Source organism: Sardina pilchardus, chromosome 1 (assembly GCF_963854185.1).
Source record: "Sardina pilchardus chromosome 1, fSarPil1.1, whole genome shotgun sequence".
Taxonomy (NCBI): domain Eukaryota; kingdom Metazoa; phylum Chordata; class Actinopteri; order Clupeiformes; family Clupeidae; genus Sardina; species Sardina pilchardus.
The window spans coordinates 30,951,062-30,976,339 of record NC_084994.1 but is presented as its reverse complement, the minus strand read 5'-3'; the positions used below and the strand labels follow the sequence as shown (position 1 = coordinate 30,976,339).

The 25,278-nt window shown below is 40.4% G+C and overlaps 3 protein-coding genes across 5 annotated transcripts in view; 1 reads left to right on the top strand and 2 right to left on the bottom strand.

Annotated features, from left to right (window-relative positions):
* The window catches only part of LOC134078113 (uncharacterized), a 5,482-nt gene extending 178 nt beyond the window's left edge, over positions 1 to 5,304 (top strand). Inside the window, exons 2-7 of the mRNA XM_062533790.1 lie at positions 481 to 567; positions 1,495 to 1,638; positions 1,861 to 1,946; positions 2,155 to 2,343; positions 2,756 to 2,935; positions 4,749 to 5,304. Coding sequence (XP_062389774.1) covers positions 481 to 567; positions 1,495 to 1,638; positions 1,861 to 1,946; positions 2,155 to 2,343; positions 2,756 to 2,935; positions 4,749 to 5,121 — 1,059 coding nt within the window. The 3' untranslated portion in view covers positions 5,122 to 5,304. The remainder of the gene's footprint in view (positions 1 to 480; positions 568 to 1,494; positions 1,639 to 1,860; positions 1,947 to 2,154; positions 2,344 to 2,755; positions 2,936 to 4,748) is intronic.
* Positions 5,305 to 9,326: 4,022 nt separating this feature from the next.
* LOC134073397 (zinc finger and SCAN domain-containing protein 21-like) lies at positions 9,327 to 15,512 on the bottom strand. 2 transcript variants are annotated; one of them, XM_062530326.1, is made up of 8 exons: positions 15,352 to 15,512; positions 14,646 to 14,839; positions 14,028 to 14,132; positions 13,799 to 13,894; positions 12,561 to 12,671; positions 11,578 to 11,704; positions 10,919 to 11,443; positions 9,327 to 10,621 (listed from the first exon to the last, which is right to left on the bottom strand). In XM_062530326.1, the coding sequence occupies exons 1-8, from the start codon at positions 15,371 to 15,373 to the stop codon at positions 9,924 to 9,926; spliced, it is 1,878 nt and encodes a 625-aa protein (XP_062386310.1). In that variant the 5' UTR covers positions 15,374 to 15,512; the 3' UTR covers positions 9,327 to 9,923. The 2 variants fall into 2 exon arrangements, with proteins under 2 accessions (XP_062386310.1, XP_062386319.1); XM_062530335.1 differs by having other exon boundaries at positions 11,135 to 11,443.
* A 2,352-nt stretch (positions 15,513 to 17,864) lies between these two features.
* LOC134088071 (zinc finger protein 3 homolog) lies at positions 17,865 to 24,262 on the bottom strand. 2 transcript variants are annotated; one of them, XM_062541995.1, is made up of 8 exons: positions 24,120 to 24,262; positions 23,397 to 23,614; positions 22,806 to 22,910; positions 22,580 to 22,675; positions 21,371 to 21,481; positions 20,559 to 20,685; positions 19,899 to 20,429; positions 17,865 to 19,617 (listed from the first exon to the last, which is right to left on the bottom strand). In XM_062541995.1, the coding sequence occupies exons 1-8, from the start codon at positions 24,193 to 24,195 to the stop codon at positions 18,923 to 18,925; spliced, it is 1,959 nt and encodes a 652-aa protein (XP_062397979.1). In that variant the 5' UTR covers positions 24,196 to 24,262; the 3' UTR covers positions 17,865 to 18,922. The 2 variants fall into 2 exon arrangements, with proteins under 2 accessions (XP_062397979.1, XP_062397988.1); XM_062542004.1 differs by having other exon boundaries at positions 23,421 to 23,614.
* Between the last annotated feature and the right edge of the window lie 1,016 nt (positions 24,263 to 25,278).

The following is a 25,278-nucleotide window of genomic DNA, read 5'->3' as shown; positions in this document are numbered from 1 at the left end:
GTTTCAATAAATTTACATTCACATATGTTTTAAGGTGATGAATAGTCAAACACTAACTGACGGACTGTAATGTCAGGATTTAGAAATATGTACAATGGTGCACAGCTCGGACCACGGTGTGTTTACTGTATAGCGTTCATTTTTCATTTGCACAATGCTGAAAATCCACTATGCGGTGCAAGTTTTCAGTAATTGTTTTGAGAATTGCACTAATTGTTGTGCAAATGTTTATGAAAGTTCAAGATTGCACCAAAGCAACTGAAAACAAACTGTTTCCATTTGTTGTTAAGGTGACAAATGGTCGAACAGTACGGGTCAGAGATCAGAATGACAATGCTCCAGTATTTGAACGAACGGAGTACAATGCAAATATAGCAGGGGTAAGAAATTAAATAGCAGAACTATGTTTTCCATGTACCATATGTCACTATTAATGGAGATCATGAGAGATGTGCATGCGCTGTCCTCTCTCTTTTCCAGACTTCTGAGGGTGAGGTGGTGGTCCAAGTGAAAGCAGAGGATGCAGATGCCAGTCCGGTCAACAACCGCATTACCTACAGCCTTGTGGTGAATCTAATTTTCAAATGTTACTTGATATTTTAAACCATTTTAACTGATTTTAAAGGTGTTATGAGGATTCACAATACTAATAATAATACTGAAAATAATGCAATAATACATATCATCCCCTTGGAATTATGCGGTTCTATCTGGGTTGCTGCATACTGAGATTCTAGTTCTGTGATATTGAGTTTCGAAGTTTTAGAATTGCATAGAATTCTATATGGAAGTGTAAGGATCAGAGACAGACAGAGACAGAGACCAATTCAGCAGAGTTGAGTCAAACCTAAAAGTTCTTTACTTTGAGGCCATGCAGAGGAATCCAAAAACACAAAGGCAAAAACAGAGTAATCGAAAAGGTCAGAAATATCCAGGAATTAAAGTAGTCCACAGAGAAGCCACAAAAGGTAGTCCACAAAAAGTACAGGGAAAAAAGGCAAGGCTCAGAAGTCCATAGCAGTAGCTAGAGTACAACTTACTAGATGCCGTCAACAATTGTAGAGTCATGAGCAAAACACAAAGGATCAGGCGGCTTAAATAAGAAGACAAACAAGGTTCAGGTGGACATAGCTCACTAATTGAAGACAGACATGTGACTAATCAAGCACGAAAACAGGCATTACAATACAAAATAAAGTCCATCTGCACAATGAGGACCCCACATGGTCAAAAGAGGTATTACAGTCCAGAAAATCCTGACAAGAAGAGCAAGGTTATTTAGATATAATGTGCAAAAATGCTTATGAAACACCTCAGCCCAATTTATGAAGATGAAGGAATAAGGATATGTGAATTATTCAATTTTGACAGATAGAACCTCATGATTCTAAATATCATTACAAACATTCAAAGTGTTCTGTTGCTGTAAAGTGCACACTCCATTTAACTGCATGCATCCATCAACCCCTCCATCTAATACATTTCTCATGTCAGGCCACAGAGCACAGCTCCATGTTTGCGGTGGAGCCCTCTAGTGGCAAGGTGTATGTAGCATCTCCTGCTGGTCTGAGTGGAAATCTGACTCTGCAGGTGATGGCATCAGACCCACATGGACTCAATGACACAACAACAGTTAAGGTACTGTATATGCTGTAGATGCTGGCAAAAATGGACAGAGGAATAGAATCAAATGGTTGATTTATTGAAAATACATACAATACATTACAGATGCAATTACATTATGTCAACCAGTTATATAAGAGAAACTAGTGTATAACAAGCGAATAATAATGTGGTCCTTGTCAGCAGTCACTCTCCTACTATTATAAATCAGACTAGCTGTATGTTATTAATCCGCAGGTGGTAATATTGGAAAGCAGAGATGTGGTGATTTCCCTGAACCAGGAGATCGGTACTGTGCAGAACAAAACCCTCGAGATGAAGGAGTAAGTGACAGCTCTTACTGGATGTACACTGTAATGGTTTTGGGGTTTGTTCCGATTTGAACTGTCTTCACATTCATGACTCAGAGACAGAGTGTTGGCCCACAGCGCCCGCTCATGTTACTGAGCCTTGTGTGCAGAGCTGTGTGTGTGTATGTATGGAATAAAATCTCTCTCTCTTCCTCTCTCTCTCTCTCTCTCTCTCTCTCAGAGCTCTAGAGAGGGCCCTCGGCTGGTCTGTGAAGATCATCAGTGTGAGCAGCAGTATGGGAGAGTTGGCCCTGAGTCGAACCATAGCGATCCACACACTCCAAGAAAAGGACACTCCAAGGACATACGTCAGTTTTCTATCAACAGAAACCAATGGGACCAATGTCATACCAAAGGAGACCGTCCAAAAGTAAGATTCTGCTTTGCATTTTACTTCAAGATGAACACCACAAAAGTGACGTGACAGAGCTAGTTGGGGTTTAATGCCTTGCTCAGGGGCACAATGGTGGCAGCCGGGCATTGAACCCACAACTTTCCCCCATGCTAGCCCAGCTCCCTTGCTACTATGCTACCATCACCCCACTGTGTACCATGCAGTAGTCAGTAAGTCTGTAATAATTGTGATATGGAGGTTACTCCTCAGATTTTGTATGCTGTTCCATTCTCTGGTCACACTACACACTAGCCACTTTGCAACAAACCCACTATGCACTAGTCTGTAAGTAATAATTGTGCTATGGAGGTTACTACTCTGAGACTGAGACATTCTCTAGTCACACTTAAATGTCTGTACTTGTATGCCTGTGCCTGTCCCCTCACAGGAAGCTGCTGGATGATGAGGAGAAAGTTCTGGTGGAGTTGCGGGAGGTCTTTGGTCCAGATGTACAGTTTCGTGTTGAGATTACCGGTTCAGACACAAACAACTCAATCATCTTGGGAGCAATAATAGGTGTAGCGCTGGTTTGCATTGTGGGAGGTGTTGCTGCTTTTTTTGGGTACAAGTAAGTATACAGTACATTACAGATATCTAGCTGTTATTTTATTAATATCTGCAACATAATAATAGGAAATATTTGTAATAGCTGCCATGCTAAAAATGACTGTGTCAAATGGCTCGATGATGTTTTGGGCCCCCAACGCCGTCTTCCAGGCAGCGCTGTCACCGTCAACTTCAAGGCACCTAATCCTAAACCTTATCCTAACCTTAACCTTAACCTTAACCCATGCCTAACCCTAGCGTCTTCCAGGCAGCGCTGTCACCATCGAGTTCAAGGCACCTAATCCTAAACCTTATCCTAACCTTAACCTTAACCCATGCCTAACCCTAGCGCCTTCCAGGCAGCGCTGCCTTGAATACAACGTTGGGGACCCAAAACACCAAGAAACGTCGAAATGGCTACGTGCATTTCAATTTCAATGAAATGTGTGCTTTTATGCCTTGTAGTCTGAGAGGTGTAGACATTGTGGGCTGGTTTCCTGTAATAAGTCCTAGTACTAAACAGTACTAAACAGTTCTCCGATTGATTTCTTTTTTTCAAGTATTCAAGTTCACATCAAGTTTTCTTTCTGAAAACCAACCATTTATTTATACTTAATTTATTCCCTCCTGCATAAATGTACGGTCTAAAAGTAGGCTCACTCATTTATGGCGTGTGACACTGAATGACCTCTAGGTTTCTTGGCCTTTGGTTAGTGTAGATTATACAGTTTTTTACGATTGTTTACACACTAAAATATTTCTTTTCACACAATTAGCAAAATTTTACTCCAAGGAGCAAAACACCTCCACAGATTTGCACAACATTACACACAATGTCTGCTTCACCCTTTTTGCAAAACATTACACACAGTGATTTGTAAAACTCTACACACATTTCCACACCTTAGACACAGATAAGGATTGTGAGGTTACTTCCTTGTCATTACAAAGCCCCGGATTGCCAATGACTGCACTAATGAACGAATTGGATAATCACATCCACCAGGTGTGTAAGCACACATGTGCAAAATTGAAAACGCAGCACTCAGGTGTGCTATACAGTCTTGTTGCTTTTGCAGTAGTTGCTCTTCAGAGTCAAAGTGTATGTACTTTATGCAGTAGTTTTTGTTTGTCTACAGATTTTATTTGTTCAATTGATTTCATTGTTGGTTGATTACTGTAACTGATTATGGTTAGAAATATTGTAAGTATTGAAAGAGATACTTGAAATATTCAGTCTACAGCAGTCTTCAGTGTTGTACAGTGCAAGTGCAAGTTTATAGACCTATTTATGTACACTTTCCCTATGTCGAACTAATCATGAAGAATGTTGTGGGTTTGTCACTATTTTTTGGACATCTAAATGATCCCTTACATAACAATGTCTGGGCAAAAATCTAGCACATGCTATTTCCTAATTTTTCTTTTTACAAATGCGTTTTGCATTTATCACTGCAGTGTGAAACTGGCTGCAATAGTGTCTGATCATTGAGGACTGTGTTTGTTAAATGACAACTAATAGCATTTTTACAAATATGTGTATATGTTTTGACTGAAGTGTGTATGTTTTGACTGAAGTGTGTTTGTTTTGACTGAAGTGTGTTTGTTTTGACTGAAGTGTTTCATTTTGCAAAGAATCTAGGAATTATGCAAAATGAGTGTGGCGTTTGGATACCTGTGCTTAAATTTTGTTAAAAAGAACTCGGTTTGAAAAATTTTGTGTAAGCAATTGGAAAAAACTGTAATAAGGAACCGCATGTATAGCTCTGGTATTCATGAACATGGATTTGGACAGTAAATCAATATGTTAATGTAAAAGCATTTTGTCCTCATAGAAGAACACAATCAAAAAAACACATCAACACCGGAGTACCAATGAGCAACATCATAGACAACACGAGGGACAACGACTCTATTGGAAGCACAGGTGATTTGGCAAACGACAATGACTCGGGGAATATGAAACCAGATTTTAGGAAGGACAATGACTCTGGGAATCTGAAACCAGACTTTAGGAAGGACAATGACTCGGGGAATCTGAAACCAGACTTTGCAGACAATGACTCGGGGAATCTGAAACCAGACTTTGCAGACAATGACTCAGGGAATCTGAAACCTGACTTTGCTGCAGAGGCTAATGTACGACGGAAGCGTCGCCCCTTACATAGAAAAGGTATACTTGATGTGGTGTTTAATGAGCAAACCTGAAGTATAATTTGAAAGTTCACTTTATGTGGTGAGTTAACTATGCATGTGGTATACTTGTAAGGGTACTATTTTAATTCTTCTTTGGATTAAATTGGCCCACTTTTCAGTTTATAATAGTCAACTCATAAGTGTAACTACATGTACTTTATTGTGTACTGCAACTGTCCTGAGAACTATAGTAAGTATTTATCACACCAAGATAATCTAAAGGGCATATTAGGATTTATTTTATCAGTGTTAACTGTGGTGTTTGTACACATTTTAGGCAGGTAGTTAGTATGCTAGTGTACGATGTAATACTAGAGCATTATGTTGCAGCATAGGATCTTGCTCATTGTGTTTTCTTGTCTTGTGTTTATGAGCTTATGTTGGTTTTGTATCATATATAAAGTTATTTGTAAATGTTTTCCTCAGTTTGACTTCAATGCTTCAAACAGGGCAGAAAACACTGTTGGGCCTTGTTAAGGTATCTGTACGTACTACCTCCTACTAATCTGTGGGTGGCACAATGTTTATGTAACAGTTTCTTTCAGTTGCTAAGCATTTGTCCAAGTAGTTGTAACATCTTCAAAACTCTAAACATGCAATTAGCACAGCATCAATCTTTTGTGGCCATACCATTCAAACATGTTATGTCATTTTCACACAATATGCAGTCAGTGAACACATTTCCACAATGCTTACATTTTCTTAACAGATAAGCTTTACCTCTCCACAAAATGATTTTTCTTTTTTCTATTATTTACGAATGTTAACACACACAACATCCCACAATAGCAAAAACAATATTCCAAACCTTAGATGCTGTTGCTTCACCTTTTGACTTCTACAGTTCTGCCAAAATGACTTATATTTAATATGGACTTAGGTAATACTGAAAAATAACAATATATTCTCACACTATTAGGCCTACAATAATAATCGGCTTTGGGTCAAACTGACCCAAGGAATAGAGTTCTCAACGGGCCTGGAAATTACAACCCGACCCGACCCGGCCCGTGGCTTTCAAAGCCCGAGCCCGATGTGACCCGACACATAAATATGAATTATCTACCCGAACCCGGCCCACGGCCCGACGCCGGCGGTCGAGTTTCCCATGTTATCCTATGGAGACGGACGGTCGTTAAGGGCACAATTATGTGCAGTGGCCAACCTAACCCACGTAAAAACCTAGTGAAACGATATTTTCCACAATAGAAACATGATATAAATGGGGAAACTTACTGTTCTTGCTATAAAAAAGGCAGAATCATCCACAGAGCATGATATTTCAATAACCGCTTCATACATGCTTCACTATGATGGCAATGAGTTGTTAGCTATTCACGAAGACGTAGCCTATTGCCCAGCAACAATCTAGGCTAGGCCTACTGCCATTTTATTTTGTTCAAGGAGACAGCTTCTTAGAACTTGCACAGGAGCTAATAAATGTTGGTGCGGTGCAACAGAACAGAACACATGCAGAGTTGCTGCCAGCTCTGTCCTTCCATCTCCCAACACAGCGTCACGTCTGTCCCCGCTCCATGATTGCATGCACGTTTCATGCAGCAGCCAGACTTTCTTTACGGTACAGATAGATAGATAGATAGGCCTAGACTTTATTGATCCATAAGGGGAAATTCATGATGATTCGCGGTAAACAACAGCGATGATTAATAAATGTTTTTTTTTTTCACTGAGCGGAAAATTAAGCCCGAGGACCGACCCGACCCGAGTCATCTGCTTATATTTTTTGACCCGAACCCGGCCCAAACCCTCGGGTCCCGTCGGGTTTTTCGGGCCGACCCGGCCCGTTGAGAACTCTACCAAGGAACACCAATGAACAAAATATTTGTACAGGACATTGAAAACTTATGTGCAAATGTCATGCTTACTCTGTTATAGCCTACCCTTCAAATGAGGAAAAGTCATGAAACACGAAGCAGAAAAAGTGAACCATATACAGTTTTATGATGTTAACCATTTCCAGAAGGTTGGAATGGTTGGAGTGTTGATGTAGCCTGACTCTCGCCAGACCCTTGTAGTTCCGCCATGCTCCACCAGAGGCGTTTCGCTGAGCTCCACACAAGGGTCTGGACGCGAGGGGAATCCAAACCCCTTCCAGTGCTCAAAAAATGAGCAACCAATCAGGAGCGCCGAAGCGAGTGTTTGATTCAAATAACAATGGCGGCACGCAGCGAGGAGTCTTATGCTGACATTGATTCTGCTATTTCAACCGTTTTGTCGAATCTATCGAGTATTCATTCTTTAAAAGATTAACAGAGGCCCCGGCAGTGGCGCAACTGGCTGGGGCACCTGCACCGTACGCCGGCGACCCGGGTCGATTCCCGCCCCGTGGTCCTTTCCGGATCCCACCCCGACTCTCTCTCCCACTCACTTCCTGTCATTCTCTCTACTGTCCTGTCCGATTAAAGGCATAAAAAGCCCCCAAAAAAAATCTAAAAAAAAAAAAAAGATTAACAGAGAATAGTTTTGAAGACATTTATTGGTGGTAAGGATGTTTTTACTCTTCTTCCGACCGGGTTTGGCAAGAGCTTGAAGAAGCCTAGCACGTCATTCAAGATAACAGGCAAGTGGTTTTCAAGTTTTACAAGGACCCGCCTTCAGAAATACATCTCCTATCGAGAAGTCCCAGATCCTTGTGTGAAGCAGACAGCGAACTACAGGATCTGGCGAAAGTCAGGTTAGTGTTGATGAGTGCACATTGTGAATGTGGATAATACCATGTGATTTTTTAATGGTAAAAATTGCAGTTGGTGAATTAACTCTTTTAAGAGGTGGGTAAACTTTAGTAAGAGGTGGATAAACTTTATTTCTGACATTTCAGAGGTGGATAAACATGTGTTAACTTGCGTTTAGCCTCCACTACATCCCAGACTGGAACTAATGGGCCAAGCCCAGATCGAGATGGTCCCTTCCTTCCTCAAAGTTTTCAAGTGACTTCAGCTACTCACTTATGCATAGCTGTCAACATTGAGTTTTGCAAATAAGTAAGATTTCTGTCCCAAAATACGGGATAATTTCAACATTCATCGTTCATCACATAGGCTGAAGAAGTAGGATTATTTGCCTCAAGTTTACACACGTCTTGCTTTTTTTTTTTTAGGTCTTATTTTGTCATGCTTGGCGAATAACATTTCTTTGGTCTACCTCAGATTCACATAAGACAGTTACTGTAGCTCTCATGATCCATCATCCCTAGCCAGTAATGTCTTAACTCGGTCACTACAAACTGTTCCTTTTAACTTCAAAATTAGATATGTGCAAATTATTTGACAAAAAATTATATATATATATTTAGAGGTAGCTCAATCATGTGCAAAATTTCCCATGTTAAAATATGTGCCGTTATTGTGATATACAAGTAATATTAAAAGTTCCTGCAAATGAACTAAATTTTAATGAAATCAGAGCAACACCGTCATGACAGCAATCTCAAAAAAAGTTTTCAGTCCCCTATTTCTGATTATAGCAGAAGACTAAGGTATAGTCTCCTTGAGATTTAGATGATGGTGAAGAAATAATTTAAGTGTCATTCTAATAGATGGTGGCTTTGATCCAACAAATTCTGGTATAGAATCAATCATATAAGCTTCACTTCTTCTTTTTGCCATGACTTTTGCTCTTGGTACACAACACAGCTGCAAGCAAATGGTGAGGGTGCCTTTTCCTCATGCAGTGTAATACTCTTTGATCCTGTGAGGGAAATTGAGTCACTGCATTTATCCCAGTCCGTGAATTAGTGAAACATACACAGCACACAAGGAGGTGAAGCGCACACTAACCTGGAGCAGTGAGCTGCCTTCTCGGGGGGCAGTGATTTAGTATGATGATGGTGGTTGAAAGAAACTTGTTCTTTCTTGTGCACACCTGTGCACTAGTGAAGGATGTGCTGGAAGAGACATTGAGCCGGGGAAGTTCACTTAACTAGTGAATGTCTTGGTTAATGTGTTATTCTAATATACTGTATACACAATGCGTCTTGGATCTTGGATTTGTCATTTCATTGAAACAATTGAGTTTGGGCGTAGGCTGTTTGTATTGAATAACAATTGCCCCAATATAATCAGCAAGACCCAAGAAGACACACAAACAAATAATGAACACATTCCCACCAACTACTTGAAGAAAAATGATGTCAAGTACAGTCATTTTCAAAAAATATTTAATAAAGTATTCTGAATGCAATGTCAATTGGAATACTCTCAATATGTAAACTGTGCTGCCAACACAACAACCACCATCAAAACTGTGATGAAAAGTTATATCTTCACAAACTGGTCTGTTAAGTATGGTACTTAAAAAAAAAAAAAAAACTGGGAGAAAACGCTGACATTTTAAAATGCTCCCTTGCCCTGCAAAAAACATGGGATCAGGAGTCCTCCTTACAAGTATTCAGTATTTTACATAAGAGTTAAGAAAACGGTTTTATAAATATCTGTCTGGATAGCCATGCAATCTAGGGTTGAGATAACTGGCACTAGGTCATATCCCTTCACATTTGGATGAAAACAGGCACCGTCTGTGTAGCCACTGATCATTCTTGTAGATGAGTGCCACAATTCTTTTGATTTTCCTTTGACAGTTTGTGTACAATCGCCAAACTTAGTTTGGGATATTTAATGCTATCTGGGCTGACATTTACAGGTGAATGGCCTCACCATTACAATTAAACAATAAGCCCCAAGAGAGCGTAGGTTCCACTGATTATCCAACAGCTAAGGGGCGTTGTTAGGACACACTGTTGTACTGTATCTACTGCAACTTTCAGATTGAGAAAAATCTTTATAAAGCCGAGGATATCATCTATGCACACGTTGATGTATTCTCATATTGCTTTGCTGTGAAAATCGTTTTCCACATATCACACACTCATGGGGTTTCTCACCTGTATGTACTCGCATATGTCTACGCCTCATGGAAGACGCGGAAAAACTTTTGGCGCACACGGAGCAACTATATGGTTTCTCCTTTGTGTGGACAACTCTCCTGTGGTTGGTCAGCTTCCCAGAGTCCCGGAACTCTTTCCCACAGAGCTCACACTTGAAAGGACACTCTCCAGTGTGAATCCGTTTGTGAAGGTTCAAATGCCCCAAGTAAGTGAAACTCTTGCCGCAGAAAGAACACAAGTATGGTCTCTCTCCAGTGTGCACCCGCGCATGCAAATTCCAGGATGCCCTCTGGGCGAACCTCTTCCCGCAGACTGAACAGCAGAACGGTCGTTCACCTGTATGCACACGTATGTGTTGTTTCAAAACGGCCTTCACTCTGAACGTCTTACCACAGTGAGAGCAGAGAAAAGGTTTCTCACCCGTGTGAATAGTCCAATGCTTGGTAAGGTCATGTTTATGATTAAAAACTTTGCCGCATTCGGGGCATTTGTGATGCAGGGGTCCATTTGATGGAACTCTTCTCCTCTCCCCAGACTCTTCTCTTGAGGATGCCAGGTGCTCTTGCTCACTCCTGCTGCTTACAAGTCTCTCACAATCACGTACGTCACCTACATAACAAAACCATGTTAAATATGCTAATATATAAGAGCTCTTTCCCAAAACACTATAAATCCATTTTTGAAAACATTAATAAGTCACTTCATTCAACTGTGTATTTCAGGTAGTATCAATAACAGTGCATTTGTGTTGTTTTGATTGAGTAAAGATAAACAATAGCCCAATTACAGTTCCAATGAAAAATACTTGGAAAATGCATTTAAATGGAGGATATAGCACTCTGGCATGGTTTTTAGCTTTGAGTTACTGTATATCACAAGTAAACATTTACTCTGTCAAGTTCTCACCATTATGTTGATCCTTCTCGCTTACTTTCTGATCATGCAGAACTGTCTCCTCCACATTTCTCTGCCTGCCTTGATTAAGGTTCCTCTGTGGATCATGATCCTCCTCACATCTACCCTCTTCATCTGTACGTCTATCTCCTTCATCCACAGGTCTATCTTCGTCATCCTCAGGTCTACCTTTTGCATCGTCATGAATATCTTCATCCTCACATCTACCTTTGTCATCCTCCTGTATATCTTCGTCATCCTCAGGTCTACCTTCTTCAACCGCACGTCTACCTTCTTCATCCTCATGTACATCTTCTTCATCCACATCTCTCTGTTCATCTGCCCCCTCCAAATCTCCTAATCTGCCCTCCTCATTCGGGTCTTCAAGTGTATCTGCCCCGTCCTTAGACTCATGGCTGTCATGAGCAGTTAGCAAACATTGCTCACGGTGTTCACAGGGGCGAATGGTCTTAACAGTGACAGGGGCAGATAATGTTGAGAAAACAGTGTTTCCCAAGACCGGTGAAGGCGAGCATTCTGTTAAAAGAAAATAAAACAGGTAAGTATATAGATTTACTGTACCATACAACCTTATTCTAAAGAGACGTGCAGTCAATGTTATGAATGAAATGTTACGCATATGAATGAAATTGTATGGATAATATGCTCACCAGGGGTCAAGTGTGAACAATCTTTGAACTGCAGCAACAAATGTTGAACTTTCTTAGTGTCATAAACCAATTGTAGAGAATCCTCCAAGAGTGAGGGGTCTTTATCAAACCAAGTGGCTGCCTGCAACTTCAACCAGAGAGAACTTGGTGCCATGTGACATGTGTCACAATACAGTAATATGATAACCATTGCATTGTCAATGACAGTATGAACAAAAACAACATTGCCCAACTGTCAATGATTACAACTCCATGCACATCATAATTATGATTTCATTTAGAACTAGGTGTGCCTAGCCTAGAAATCTAGACGCCCCTAGCGGCAGCAAATCTAATTTGATGCCAGGGTAGTCTAGCAACTCTCCGTTGGCTCGCAAGCTGCCTCGAGGTAACTTCTCTGTTCTCTCAGGCCAATCACATCGTGTATAGAGTCGGTAGGCGGGCTTAACACAATGACGACTGACCTGCGACCAGAAGTTGTGACTGTTAAGCATCCTGCTACTTGAAACACTTTTTTCCATCTGCCATCACCTGATTATGCGCATATTCCACTTACTAAAAATCTGAATAACACCCCTGAATAACATAACAGGGTTATTAAGGCATGTTGACAGATGAGGAACTGGTGGAAAGCCCTAAAAGGATCAAATGCAACACAACAGTGGTTCTAATCTGGCCAAATTCACCTATCTTGCAATAATTGATGCAGTTCAGAGACCATTGAGATGGCACAGATATTTGGCCTACTTCTACAGCGAATTCCTGGTTTATTTGGAAAATGCTGATGAACACGTCAACGGGATCATTCACATTTTGTTGGACAAAATCTTAATCTGAATATTACCATAACCAGAATATGGTCCTTAATCAGATTATGGTGTGCATGGAAACATAGTCATTGTGTCACTATGGAAGATTGATACTGACTCAAAAGGAGACTTTAAAAAAAAATTAAAAAATTAAAAAAAAAACTGCCTCCGTACCATGTGGAAGTTGGGCACGGGCAGTAACAGTTCCAGTCTGCTGAGGAATTTCCACACAAGTATCTGAAGCGCTGTGTCATATGTGGCACCATAATGCAATGGGTAGATATCCTGAAATAGAAGAAAATACATATTCAACACCCAATCAATTCACTATCTAGCCGCTTTCAGACAGGTTTTCCACACATTCTGCGATAATTGCTTGCCACATTTCTGACAGTAGCGGACATTCAGACACGAAGCATATATGTGGAATGTATGCGGAATGTATACGGCAACCTGTTGTTCATCTATTTTAGAATTCCCGTCAATTGGGCTTTGGTTCGCCGGGCAGATAATGACGCCTAATAAATGCAGCCGCGCTGTCAGCTGTGCATGCCTGACAGCGGAAGAGTGTAGTTTTTACACCGGGAGTATGGTGGAGGCTACAGGCCTACAGCCTTGCTGCATTACCAGCATTGTGTTAGAGAGATGCAAAACTGTTCAGCGGCATTAGGGTGCTTCAACTACACATAGGCCTAATACTTCCCTCTATCATCACTGACAAGTGCGGAATTTTTTCGCGACTGCGTTCTCACAGCAGCTGTGGCGGCAACATTACGGCAAACTTACTAGGTCAGCAGCAGGAAAAGTTCCGGTAGTAGATATACGGACATATGCATTCAGACAGCACAAAAAAAAAAAACATACCGTAAAAAGTCTGTGAACATTGTGGAAATACGCGTCTGTCTAAAAGCGGCTTCTAGTTCCATGTTCTATGCTGTATTTTACAGCTGTTACAAAACCACACTCATAAATATATTGGCTTATATGCTATCCAAAATGCATAAGTTCACAAAGAAGCAAGCTTGATAATTATAGATAAAATTCCATGATGTGTTTTAAGAACACCTTAACGGTTTTATCTCAGTCCAGAACATGATGTTATCCTTGCAGATGCTTTTGTCAAAGATTTCTGGACATTCTGGAAGATTTCTTAGTTTAAAAGCGCTTTTGCACACCTCTTTTATGGGGACAGGTGCATTGGAATAGGTAGCGGTCACCAGTTATACTTTAAAGAGAAAATCCCGCACACTGTCCATTACACATGGCAAACATTTATTCACAACTTTTCGGTCATAGACCTTCCTCAGGTGAATTTTGATCTGAGGAAGGTCTATGAAAGAAACATTGTGAATAAATGTTTGGCATGCGTAATGGACAGTGTGCGGGAATCCGACAGTCACCAGTTCACTCACCTGAAAGAAATGGTCCCTGTCTGTGGAGCTCTGCAGAAGGGTTTTGATGAGCTCCACAAAGCCTCTCACAGCAGCATCTATGGTTGTACGTTCACTCTTTTTGAAATACAACATTACAACAGCAGAGACAACATGTTAAAAGAGTGATGATAAACCTTTATGGTCTGTTGTAGCAATTTAAGTCTGTGTGTCTAGGCCAGCCTGCCTGGTGGCCTCATGGATTCCTTACCCCAACAATGGAGACGGACTCAGCAATCTTAGAAAATGTGTTCAAGTGTGGCTGCATTGCCTTGAGAGTCACTGATGGAAGCTTGCGGCATAAATCTAAAATAAACTGCACAAACATATGTTTGGACGTCACAAAAACATAAACCAATACTTTACTGAAGAAAACAATGCAAATGAATGCCATTTAAATTATGTCAATACAATAAATTTTTTCATGGACTGGAGTTAAAAATGATATTTTTTCTGCATACAAAAGGTTTACTTCTTTCCGTTTCCGTCTCAAATGTGTTAACATTCACAGACACCCGGGACATATCGAAAGATGCTGATTAATATTCCTAAATATCCCTTGGACATCACAATAAAAGTCGACTCTAAAATGTGCAGTTTTATCACACAATTCTGAAGGGAGTATACAACTGGCATACTGACTACAGGAATATCCACTATGGCTGACTATGTTCTGAATGTAAAAGTAAAGTGTTCATAATATCAAAGCAAAAAACAAAACAAAACAGAAGTGTTACAGAGTGAAAAATAGGAGCAAAAACAAAGGTTGTGTCCATATGTTTGTTTAGCAGAGACCATAACAAACCATGAATATTCTGCTTTCGCTCACCTTAGCTCTCAAACCAAGGAGCAGTTCAATTCTTTCCTTAGGACTCAGTAGGCGTGGAACAGTCTCCAAAACGACTGAGACAAACTCCTCCAGCCTGGCGTAGTACGTGACTTGCCGCTTCGCCGCCACCTGCCACAGGAACGCTGACAGTAACCTCAGCGGTGGAACCCAGAGGCGCAAGGAGGATAGAGGAACTGAGTTTGAAAGAAACGTGATGCAGGTTATGATGACAGGGGTTATGGGGGACAAATGGCATCGTGCACTTTCTATGGGCTGAACATGCCTAGCCAGTCATTTTGTTTCTTGTTTTGACTGCAGCACCCTCCTTGCAATCATGCATTATTCAACGTCGGTTTAAGTTAAGTAGGCTAGCAGCTAGTCAAGACTTCATGAACGACACATAGCCAACTATCAACACACTTGTTTGATCCCTAAAGTAGGCTATACTGCTTTGTAGAATGAAGTTGGTGGTGAAGGTGGGTTAAGAGATATCAACCAAAAGCTCTTCGTAATACAACCATTCCAATCAGTATGAATATAGCCTAAGTCAAACAACCTAGCAAAGTGGCCAGTTATAACTTAACGAACACCTAACCTAATTCATTTTTAAGTGAGCGCGCACGATTGGATACACAATAGCCTAACAGGGGAGCTACACACAGAGGCGTAACTGAAGCGTTCCAGAACAACAACAAAAAAAACCTACCTTTGACACGTGTTTGACACATTGGGAATAACAGTCCCTTGACAACTGTCAGCAAGAAAAGTTTGAGAAATGTGCATAAAATGCACAGAATAGGAAATATTATAACTCGATACAAGAGCCTGTGAAAACTAGGCTATCTGCTGCTGATAGGCTGTATTTCTTCTTCCTCTTCTTTGGATCTATGGATTTTACGGCAGCCGACATCCAAAGAGTAGCAATACTGCCATCTATGGTACTAACGCCATATTGCACTATATTCTGCTAAAACTAAACAGTAGCTTTAGCAGAATATTCTTCTAAAATTAGCGAGGTTTATCAAAGTTAGCCGGGTAGCGGGGTTAATGGAATACCCCACCGGTTTACTTTATAGCAATAATATATTGTTGTTGTTGTTGCTGTGGTTGTGCTCTTGTAGAATGAGTCGAGTTGTGTGTTAGTGAAGTTGTTCAGTCCTGACCATGAATGTTAAACTTACTCCTAAATGTAGCCTATATTTCTAGGCAGAAGGCGTTCTGTACTATGCCATAGCCTGTGTAAACAGTGGGGTAAGCCAGACTACAGACAAATCAAATATGAAAAGAATTAAACATTACAAAAGTTGAAAAGTTTTTTTTGTGTGTAAAACTAACTGCCATCATGGTTTCTATTTAGAGAAAAAATCTACGCGTGCTCCAAGTCAATAACTTAAACGACAATCCACCGGTCTTTGAAAAACAAGAATACAGGGTTAATGTGTCAGAGGTAAGAACTAAGTTAATTCGGTATCAATGAGTATCCAACAGGCTAACAGGCCTACTGGAAAAAGCACCATGCCAATCTCTAGCTATGGTGAAGGGTATGTGATGATGTGGGTCTATTTTAATTCCAACGGCCAAGGGAACTTTATCAGGATGCATAAAATCCTGGATCCATGAAATATCTGGCCTTAAAAAAAATACAAATCTGCCTGTCCCTATATGTGTTAAATTGGTTACATAGGGGGTCAAGTACTTCCTTCCCTCTAGCATTTAGGAAGAACATTTATTTATTTACGATACAAAGAGGTGTACTTAGCGGTTTTATTTTTACTCATTTTTCAAATAATGATTTTATATTCCTCCTTTTAGGCAACTTTAGCATGGTATCAAATACATGTTCTCCTCACTGTTGTCACATTTGCAAAACCCTAAACACAATCAGCACAGCATCGGTCTTTTGTGGCCATACCATTCAGACATTTATTTTATTTTTCACACAATATGCAGTCAGTGAACACATTTCCACAATGCTTATATTTTCTTAACAGACAAGCTATACCTCTCAACAAAATTATGGATATTGTTTCTATTATTTACCAATGTTAACATACAACATCTCACAATAGTAAAAACAATATTCCAAACCTTAGATACAGTATAAAAACCTCTGCTTCTGCAATGATATCATTTAAAAAAAAAAAAAAAAAAAAAAAAAAGATTGAATAAATGACACATGGCTGATTTATGTTGGGGAAATTGGGCCAATTGGGCCAACCAGAGCTAATTCCAGTGGCTTAGACTCAGGGGTTATTTTTTGATATTACATTGACACTTATACAGTAAAAGGAGGACTTTGAGGATGTTTTTGGAAACAGAAACAGAAAAAGACAAACACTGTAATGTCTGGATGAGGAAGAGTAAGAGCAAGTTGCCCAGGGAGAAGAGCAGGCCCAGTGGGAGGTGCAGGAGCAGAGATTAGATACAGTAATTTTGTGCTTTTTTAGACTCTTTGGACTTTGATGTTAAAGTTACAGGAAGAGTGTTCCCTTCTTCCAAAGGAGAAACAGAATTTAGGGGGAAGTTGCTTTTACAAAGCGGATACAGAAAAGGTGTCTCCTAAGGATTTAATACTGTATATTATAACAAGATGACTGGTTTTACAAAAATGTGACCTTATGTACCATTTGTTTTAAATGTTGTGATCAACAAGTCAACCGTATTGCAGTCAGGTTGGTATGGTACCCTGTAGACCTGTAACGAACCCGGTTAAGTGAACTCAGAGTAAGTGGTAAACCTCCTACAATAAGAGCCCTGTGGCATTGTTTTGTGAGGAGAATGAAGCCATACAGCTCTTCTATTAGGAGGTTTACCACATACCGAGTTAATTTACCCAGGTGTGTCACTAAAGCACATATTTAGTACTGTACAGTACGTACAAGCTTTAGCCCATGAGGGGCAGCTACCCTTCACATGTGCTGAAGAAGTGCTGTAGGAATACTTGCCTCGCGTTCACACACGTCTTGCATCTTTTTTTTTTTTTGGTCTTATTTTGTCATGCATGGCGAATAACATTCCTTTGGTCTTCCTCGGATTCACATAAGACAGTTACTGTAGCTCTCATGATCCATCATACCTAGCCAGTAGTGTCTTAACTACTCAAACTGTTCCTTTTAACTTCAAAATTAGAAAAGTATATATTTAGAGGTAGCTCAATCATGTGCAAAATTGCCTGTTAAGATATGCGCCGTTATTGTGATATGCAAGTAATATTAAAAGTTCCTGCAAATGAACTACATTTTATTGAAATCAGAGAAACACTGACATGACGGCAATCTCAAAAAAAGTTTTCAGTCCCCTATCTCTGATTATAGCAGAAGACTAAGGTATAGTCTCTCTGAGATTTAGATGATGGTGAAGTGACATTCTAACAGATGGCGGTTTTGATCCAACTAATTCTGGTATAGAATCAATCAAATGAGCTTCACTTCTTTTTGCCATGACTTTAGCTCATGGTACACAACACAGCTGCAAGCAAAGGTGAGCAGGGAATGGTGAGGGTGCCTTTTCCTCATGCAGTGAAAACAATTGAGTTCAGGCGTTTGTATTGAATTACAATTGCCCCAATATAATCAGCAAGACCCAAGACACACACACAAACAAATGTAACACATCAACTACATCAAGAAAAATGATGTAAAGTATGTTGTAATATGATTTTAAAAAATGTAATAAAGTATTCTGAATGCAATGTCAATTGGAATATTCATATGTAAACTGTGCCGTCAACCACCATCAAAACTGTGATGAAAAGTTACATCTAGTTACAAACTGGTCTGTTAAGTATGGTACTTTGGAAAAACTGGAAGAAATGTCAGAGAAAACGCTGACATTATAAAATGCTCTCTTGCCCTGCAAAAAGCATGGGATCAGGAGTCCTCCTTACAAGTATTCAGTATTTTACATAAGAGTTAAGAACACTTTTATAAATATCTGTCTGGATAGCCATGCAATCTAGGGTTGAGATAACTGGCACTAGGTCATATCCCTTCACATTTGGATGAGAACAGGCACCGTCTGTGTAGCCACTGATCATTCTTGTAGATGAGTGCCACAATTCTTTTGATTTTCCTTTGACAGTTTGTGTACAATCGCCAAACTTAGTTTGGGATATTTAATGCTATCTGGGCTGACATTTACAGGTGAATGGCCTCACCATTACAATTAAACAATAAGCCCCGAGAGAGCGTAGGTTCCACTGATTATCCAACAGCTAAGGGGCGTTGTTAGGACACACTGTTGTACTGTATCTACTGCAAGTTTCAGATTTTAGGATATCATCTATGAACACGTTGATGTATTCTCACATTGTATTGCTGTGAAAATCGTTTTCCACATACCAGACACTCATGGGGTTTCTCCCCTGTATGTACTCGCATATGTCTTTGCCTTATGGAAGACGTGGAAAAACGTTTAGAGCACACGGAGCAACTATATGGTTTCTCCTTTGTGTGGACGACTCTGTGGCTGGTCAGCTTCCCAGAGTCCCGGAACTCTTTCCCACAGAGCTCACACTTGAAAGGACACTCTCCTGTGTGAATGCGTTTGTGACTGTTCAATTGCCCCAAGTAAGGGAAACTCTTGCCGCAGAAAGAACACAAGTATGGTCTCTCTCTAGTGTGCACCCGCGCATGCAATTTCCAGGCTGCCCTCTGGGTGAACCTCTTCCCACAGACTGAACAGCAGAAGGGTCGTTCACCTGTATGCACACGTATATGACTTTCCAAAACGGTCTTCACTCTGAACCTCTTGCCACAGAGAGAGCAGAGAAAAGGTTTCTCACCCGTGTGAATGGTCCAATGCCTGGTAAGGTCATGTTTATGATTAAAAACTTTGCCGCATTCGGGGCATTTGTGATGCAGGGGCCTATTTGATGAAACTCTTCTCTTCTCCCCAGACTCTTCTCTTGAGGATGCCAGGTCCTCTTGCTCACTCCTGCTGCTTACAAGTCTCTCACAATCACGTACGTCACCTACATAACAAAACCATGTTAAATATGCTAATATATAAGAGCTCTTTCCCAAAACACTATAAATCCATTTTGATAACATTAATAAGTCACTTCATTCAACTGTGTATTTCAGGTAATATCAATACCAGTGCAGTTGTGTTGTTTTGATTGAGTATAGATAAATCGAATAACAATAAGCCAATTACAGTTCTAATGAAAGTACTTGGATATAGCACTTCGGCATGGTTTTTAGCTTTGAGTTATATCACAAGTAAGCATTTACTCTGTCAACAAGTTCTCACCATTATGTTGATCCTTCTCGCTTCTCGCTTTCTGATCATGCAGAACTGTCTCCTCCACATTTTTCTGCCTGCCTTGATTAAGGTTCCTCTGTGGATCATGATCCTCCTCACATCTACCCTCTTCATTCGTACGTCTATCTCCTTCATCCTCAGGTCTATCTTCGTCATCCTCAGGTCTACCTTTTTCATCCGTATGTCTATCTTCGTCATCCTCACATCTACCTTTGTCGTCCTCCTGAATATCTTCGTCATCCACAGGTCTACCTTCTTCAACCGCACGTCTACCTTCTTCATCCTCATGTATATCTTCTTCATCCACATCTCTCTGTTCATCTGCCCCCTCCACATCTCCTAATCCGCCCTCCTCATTCGGGTCTTCAAGTGTATCTGCCCCATCCTTAGACTCATGGCTGTCATGAGCAGTCAGCAAACATTGCTCACGGTGTTCACAGGGGTGAATGGTCTTAACAGTGACAGGGACAGATAATGTTGAGAAAACAGTGTTTCCCAAAATCGGTGAAGGCGAGCTTTCTGTTAAAAGAAAATAAAACAGGAAATAATATTTATTTACCATTCAACCTTATTCTAAAGAGACGTGCACAGTCAATTATGAATGAAATGTTACGCATATGAATGAAATTGTATGGATAATATGCTCACCAGGGGTCAAGTGTGAACAATCTTTGAACTGCAGCAACAAATGTTGAACTTTCTTAGTGTCATAAACCAATTGTAGAGAATCCTCCAAGAGTGAGGGGTCTTTATCAAACCAAGTGGCTGCCTGCAACTTCAACCAGAGAGAACTTGGTGCCATGTGAAGTGTCACAATACAATAATATGATAACCATTGCATTGTCAATGACAGTATGAACAAAAACAATGTTGCCCTACTGTCAATGACTACAACTCCATGCACATCATATTATGATTTCATTTAGAACTAGGAGTGTCTAGCCTAGAAATCTAGACGCCCCTAGCGGCAGCAAATCTAATTTGATGCCAAGGTAGTCTAGCAACTCTCCGTTGGCTTGCGAGCTGCCTTGAGGTAACTTCTCTGTTCTCTCAGGCCAATCACTATTAAGCATCCTGCTACTTGAAAACAAGAAGATGACTCGTTTAGCACTATCCTATTGTGTGGAGAGGGAATTTGAAAGACAACCGTTTATCCCACCCCTCCGATTGAGCCCTGCTATGGTGAATAATCAGACCCTACATCTTGAGATGATACAGATACTTGGCCTACTTCTACAGCGAAGTCCTGGTTTATTTGGAAAATGCTGATGAACACGTCAACGGGATCATTCACATTTTGTTGGACAAAATCTTAATCTGAATATAACCATAACCAGAATATGGTCCTTGATCAGAATATGGTGTGCATGGAAACATAGTCATTGTGTCACTATGGAAGATTGATACTAAATCAAAAGGAGACTTTAAAAACAAATGAAAAAAAAAAACTGCCTCCGTACCATGTGGAAGTTGGGCACGGGCAGTAACAGTTCCAGTCTGCTGAGGAATTTCCACACAAGTATCTGAAGTGCTGTGTCATATGTGGCACCATAATGCAATGGGTAGATATCCTGAAACAGAAGAAAATACATATTCAACGTCCAATCAATTCACTATCTAGCCGCTTTCAGACAGATTTTCCACACATTCTGCGATAATTGCTTGCCACATTCCACATACGACAATAGCGGACATTCAGACACAAAGCATATGGAATGTATGCGGAATGTATACGGCAACCTGTTGTTCATCTATTTGGGCTTTGGTTCGCCGGGCAGATAATGACGCCTAATAAATGCAGCCGCGCTGTCAGCTGTGCATGCCTGACAGCGGAAGAGTGTAGTTTTTACACCGGGAGTATGGTGGGGGCTACAGCCTTGCTGCATTACCAGCAGCGTGTTAGAGAGATGCAAAACTGTTCTGTGGCATTAGGGCGCTTTAACTACACGTAGGCCTAATACTTCCCTCTATCATCACTTACAAGTGCGGAATTTTTTCGCGATTGCAGTCACATAGCAGCTGTGGTGGCAACATAAAGGCAAACTTACTAGGTCAGCAGCAGGAAAAGTTCCGGTAGTAGATATACGGACATATGCATTCAGACAGCACAACAAAAAAAAAAAACATACCGTAAAAAGTCTGTGAACATTGCGGAAATACGCGTCTGTCTGAAAGCGGCTTCTAGTTCCATGTTCTATGCTGTATTTTACAGCTGTTACAAAACCACACTCATAAATATATTGGCTTATATGCTATCCAAAATGCATAAGTTCACAAAGAAGCAAGCTTGATGATTATAGATAAAATTCCATGATGTGTTTTAAGAACGGTTTTATCTCAGTCCAGAACATGATGTTATCCTTGCAGATGCTTTTGTCAAAGATTTCTGGACATTCTGGAAGATTTCTTAGTTAAAAAGCGCTTTTGCACACCTCTTTTATGGGGACAGGTGCGTTGGAATAGGTAGCGGTCACCAGTTATACTTTAAAGAGAAAATCCCACACACTTTCCATTACACATGCCAAACATTTATTCACAACTTTTCGGTCATAGACCTTCCTCAGGTGAATTTTGACCTGAGGAAGGTCTATGAAAGAAACGTTGTGAATAAATGTTTGGCATGCGTAATGGACAGTGTGCTGGATTCCGACAGTCACCAGTTCACTCACCTGAAAGAAATGGTCCCTGTCTGTGGAACTCTGCAGAAGGGTTTTGACGAGCTCCACAAAGCCTCTCACAGCAGCATCTATGGTTGTACGTTCACTCTTTTTGAAATACATTACAACAGCAGAGACAACATGTTAAAAGAGTGATGATAAACCTTTATGGTCTGTTGTAGCAATTTAAGTCTGTGTGACTAGGCCAGCCTGCCTGGTGGCCTCATGGATTCCTTACCCCAACAATGGAGACGGACTCAGCAATCTTTGAAAATTTGTTCAAGTGTGGCTGCATTGCCTTGAGAGTCACTGATGGAAGCTTGCGGCATAAATCTAAAATAAACTGCACAAACATATGTTTGGATGTAACAAAAACATAAACCAATACTTTACTGAAGAAAACAATGCAAATGAATACCATTTAAATTATGTCAATACAATCCATTTAAGTTAAAGGGTTTTCTGCATACAAAAGGTTTACTTCTTTCCGTTTTTTTGTGTGTCAAATGTGTTAACATTCACAGACACCCGCGACATATCCAAAGATGCTGATTAATATTCCTAAATATCCCTTGGACATCACAATAAAAGTCGACTCTAAAATGTGCAGTTTTATCACACAACTCTGAAGGGAGTATACAACTGGCATACTGACTACAGGAATATCCACTATGGCGGACTATGATCTGAATGTATAAGTAAAGTGTTCATAATACCAAACACATACTTGAACAGAAAACAGAACAGAAGTGTTACAGAGTGAAAAATAGGAGCAAAAACAAAGGTTGTGTCCATGTTTGTTTAGTAGAGAGTAGAGACCATAACAAACCATGAATATTCTGCTTTCGCTCACCTTAGCTCTCAAGCCAAGGAGCAGTTCAACTCTTTCCTTAGGACTCAGTAGGCGTGGAACAGTCTCCAAAACGACTGAGGTAAACTCCTCCAGCCTGGTGTAGTACGTGACTTGCCGCTTCGCCGCCACCTGCCACAGGAACGCTGACAGTAACCTCAGCGGTGGAACCCAGAGGCGCAAGGAGGATAGAGGAACTGAGTTTGAAAGAAACGTGATGCAGGTTATGATGGCGGGATTTATGAGGGACAAATGCCATTGTGCACTTTCTATGGGCTGAACATGCCTAGCCAGTCATTTTGTTTCTTGTTTTGACTGCAGCACACTCCTTGCAATCATGAATTATTCAACGTCGGTTTAAGTTAAGTAGGCTAGCAGCTAGTCAAGACTTCATGAACGACACATAGCCAACTATCAACACACTTGTTTGATCCCTAAAGTAGGCTAGACTGCTTTGTAGAATGAAGTTGGTGGTGAAGATGGGTTAAGAGATATCAACCAAAAGCTCGTCGTAATACAACCATTCCAATCAGTATGAATATAGCCTAGTCAAACAACCTAGCAAAGTGGCCGGTTATAACTTAACGAACACCTAACCTAATTCATTTTTAAGTGAGCGCGCACGATTGGATACACAATAGCCACAGGGGAGCTACACCAGAGGCGTAACTGAAGCGTTCCAACACAACAAAAAAAACCTACCTTTGACACGTGTTTGACACATTGGGAATAACAGTCCCTTGACAACTGTCGCAAGAAAAGTTTGCGAAATGTGCATAAACTGCACAGATTAGGAAATATTATATCTCGATACAAGAGCCTGTGAGGTGAAAACTAGGCTATCTGCAGCTGATAGGCTGTATTTCTTCTTCCTCTTCTTCTTTGGGATTTTACGGCAGCCGACATCCAAAGAGTAGCAATGCTGCCATCTATGGTACTAACGCCATATTGCACTATATTCTGCTAAAGCTAAACAATACAGTGTCCTTTAAAAATCAGATTGCGTTTTCCCCTCCAACTTGATCCTACTTCTAAAATATTATTTAGAGACACTGATTCCAAACCAATTTCCCTCAATTCTCTTAGTAGGTCTTGTCTTTGGCGGTTATATTTCCTACAAAAAATCAAAACATGCTGCACCATCTGGTTCCATGACACAAGCCATTCTGATGTTTTCCTAGAACAAATAAGGTGTTATTCAGACATGTATGGCCAATTCTTAATCTAGAAATAATAACCTGTTCCTTACGACTAAGCTTTCCTCTTTTAGAAACAGTAATTGCATCAGTCACTCTACTATGTAATGTAATTAAAATAGGTGCCTTCCTTTATTTTCTTGCTCCCAGAATTGTTGCCATACAATACTTTTACCTTCCCCCTTAGATAAATGTATATCAACATCTATAATTTCCTTTTTAACAGCTTGCTTCCTTGGCCAATTTATCAACCGTTTTATTTCCAAACATTACATGAGCTGGGACCCATAATGATATTTCAGCCGACTCCATTCGAATTTCAGGCGCCTCCACACAGGGTCCCGACCCATGGTTGGGAAATGATGCCATAGCCAATAGCAAATGTGTTTTAAGATTAGGCTACATAAAAAAATATTGAGTCAGCTAATTAATGCTGAACTAAATGACACATTTACATGTCCATAGAGTTTACAGTAGGCCAATGATGAATAAGTCTTAGTATTAACTAATTATTTATGCTGTTGAGCCCAGAAAATTTGAGGCTACCCCTTGGGGGCGCCTCTGTCCACACTCATCCTTCATGTTAGAAAGGGCCCTGATTGTTTCAGAATACGGAACATTTAATATTGGTCTTAGGAGATGTCCTTGGAATTATTAGGTTAAAG

Excerpts from the sequence above, each read along its gene's own strand:
- LOC134073397 (XM_062530326.1), bottom strand. The coding sequence starts at position 15,373 with ATGTGTCAAACACGTGTCAAAG. Across the intron at positions 14,133-14,645 it reads TCCTTGGTTTGAGAGCTAAG|TTTATTTTAGATTTATGCCG; the intron begins GTGAGCGAAAGC and ends ATGTTTGTGCAG. Across the intron at positions 13,895-14,027 it reads AGTCCGTCTCCATTGTTGGG|AGTGAACGTACAACCATAGA; the intron begins GTAAGGAATCCA and ends TATTTCAAAAAG.
- LOC134088071 (XM_062541995.1), bottom strand. The coding sequence starts at position 24,195 with ATGCACATTTCGCAAACTTTTCTTGCGACAGTTGTCAAGGGACTGTTA. Across the intron at positions 20,686-21,370 it reads CCGTGCCCAACTTCCACATG|TTGCAGGCAGCCACTTGGTT; the intron begins GTACGGAGGCAG and ends CTCTGGTTGAAG. Across the intron at positions 19,618-19,898 it reads CGAGAAGGATCAACATAATG|GTGACGTACGTGATTGTGAG; the intron begins GTGAGAACTTGT and ends TTTGTTATGTAG.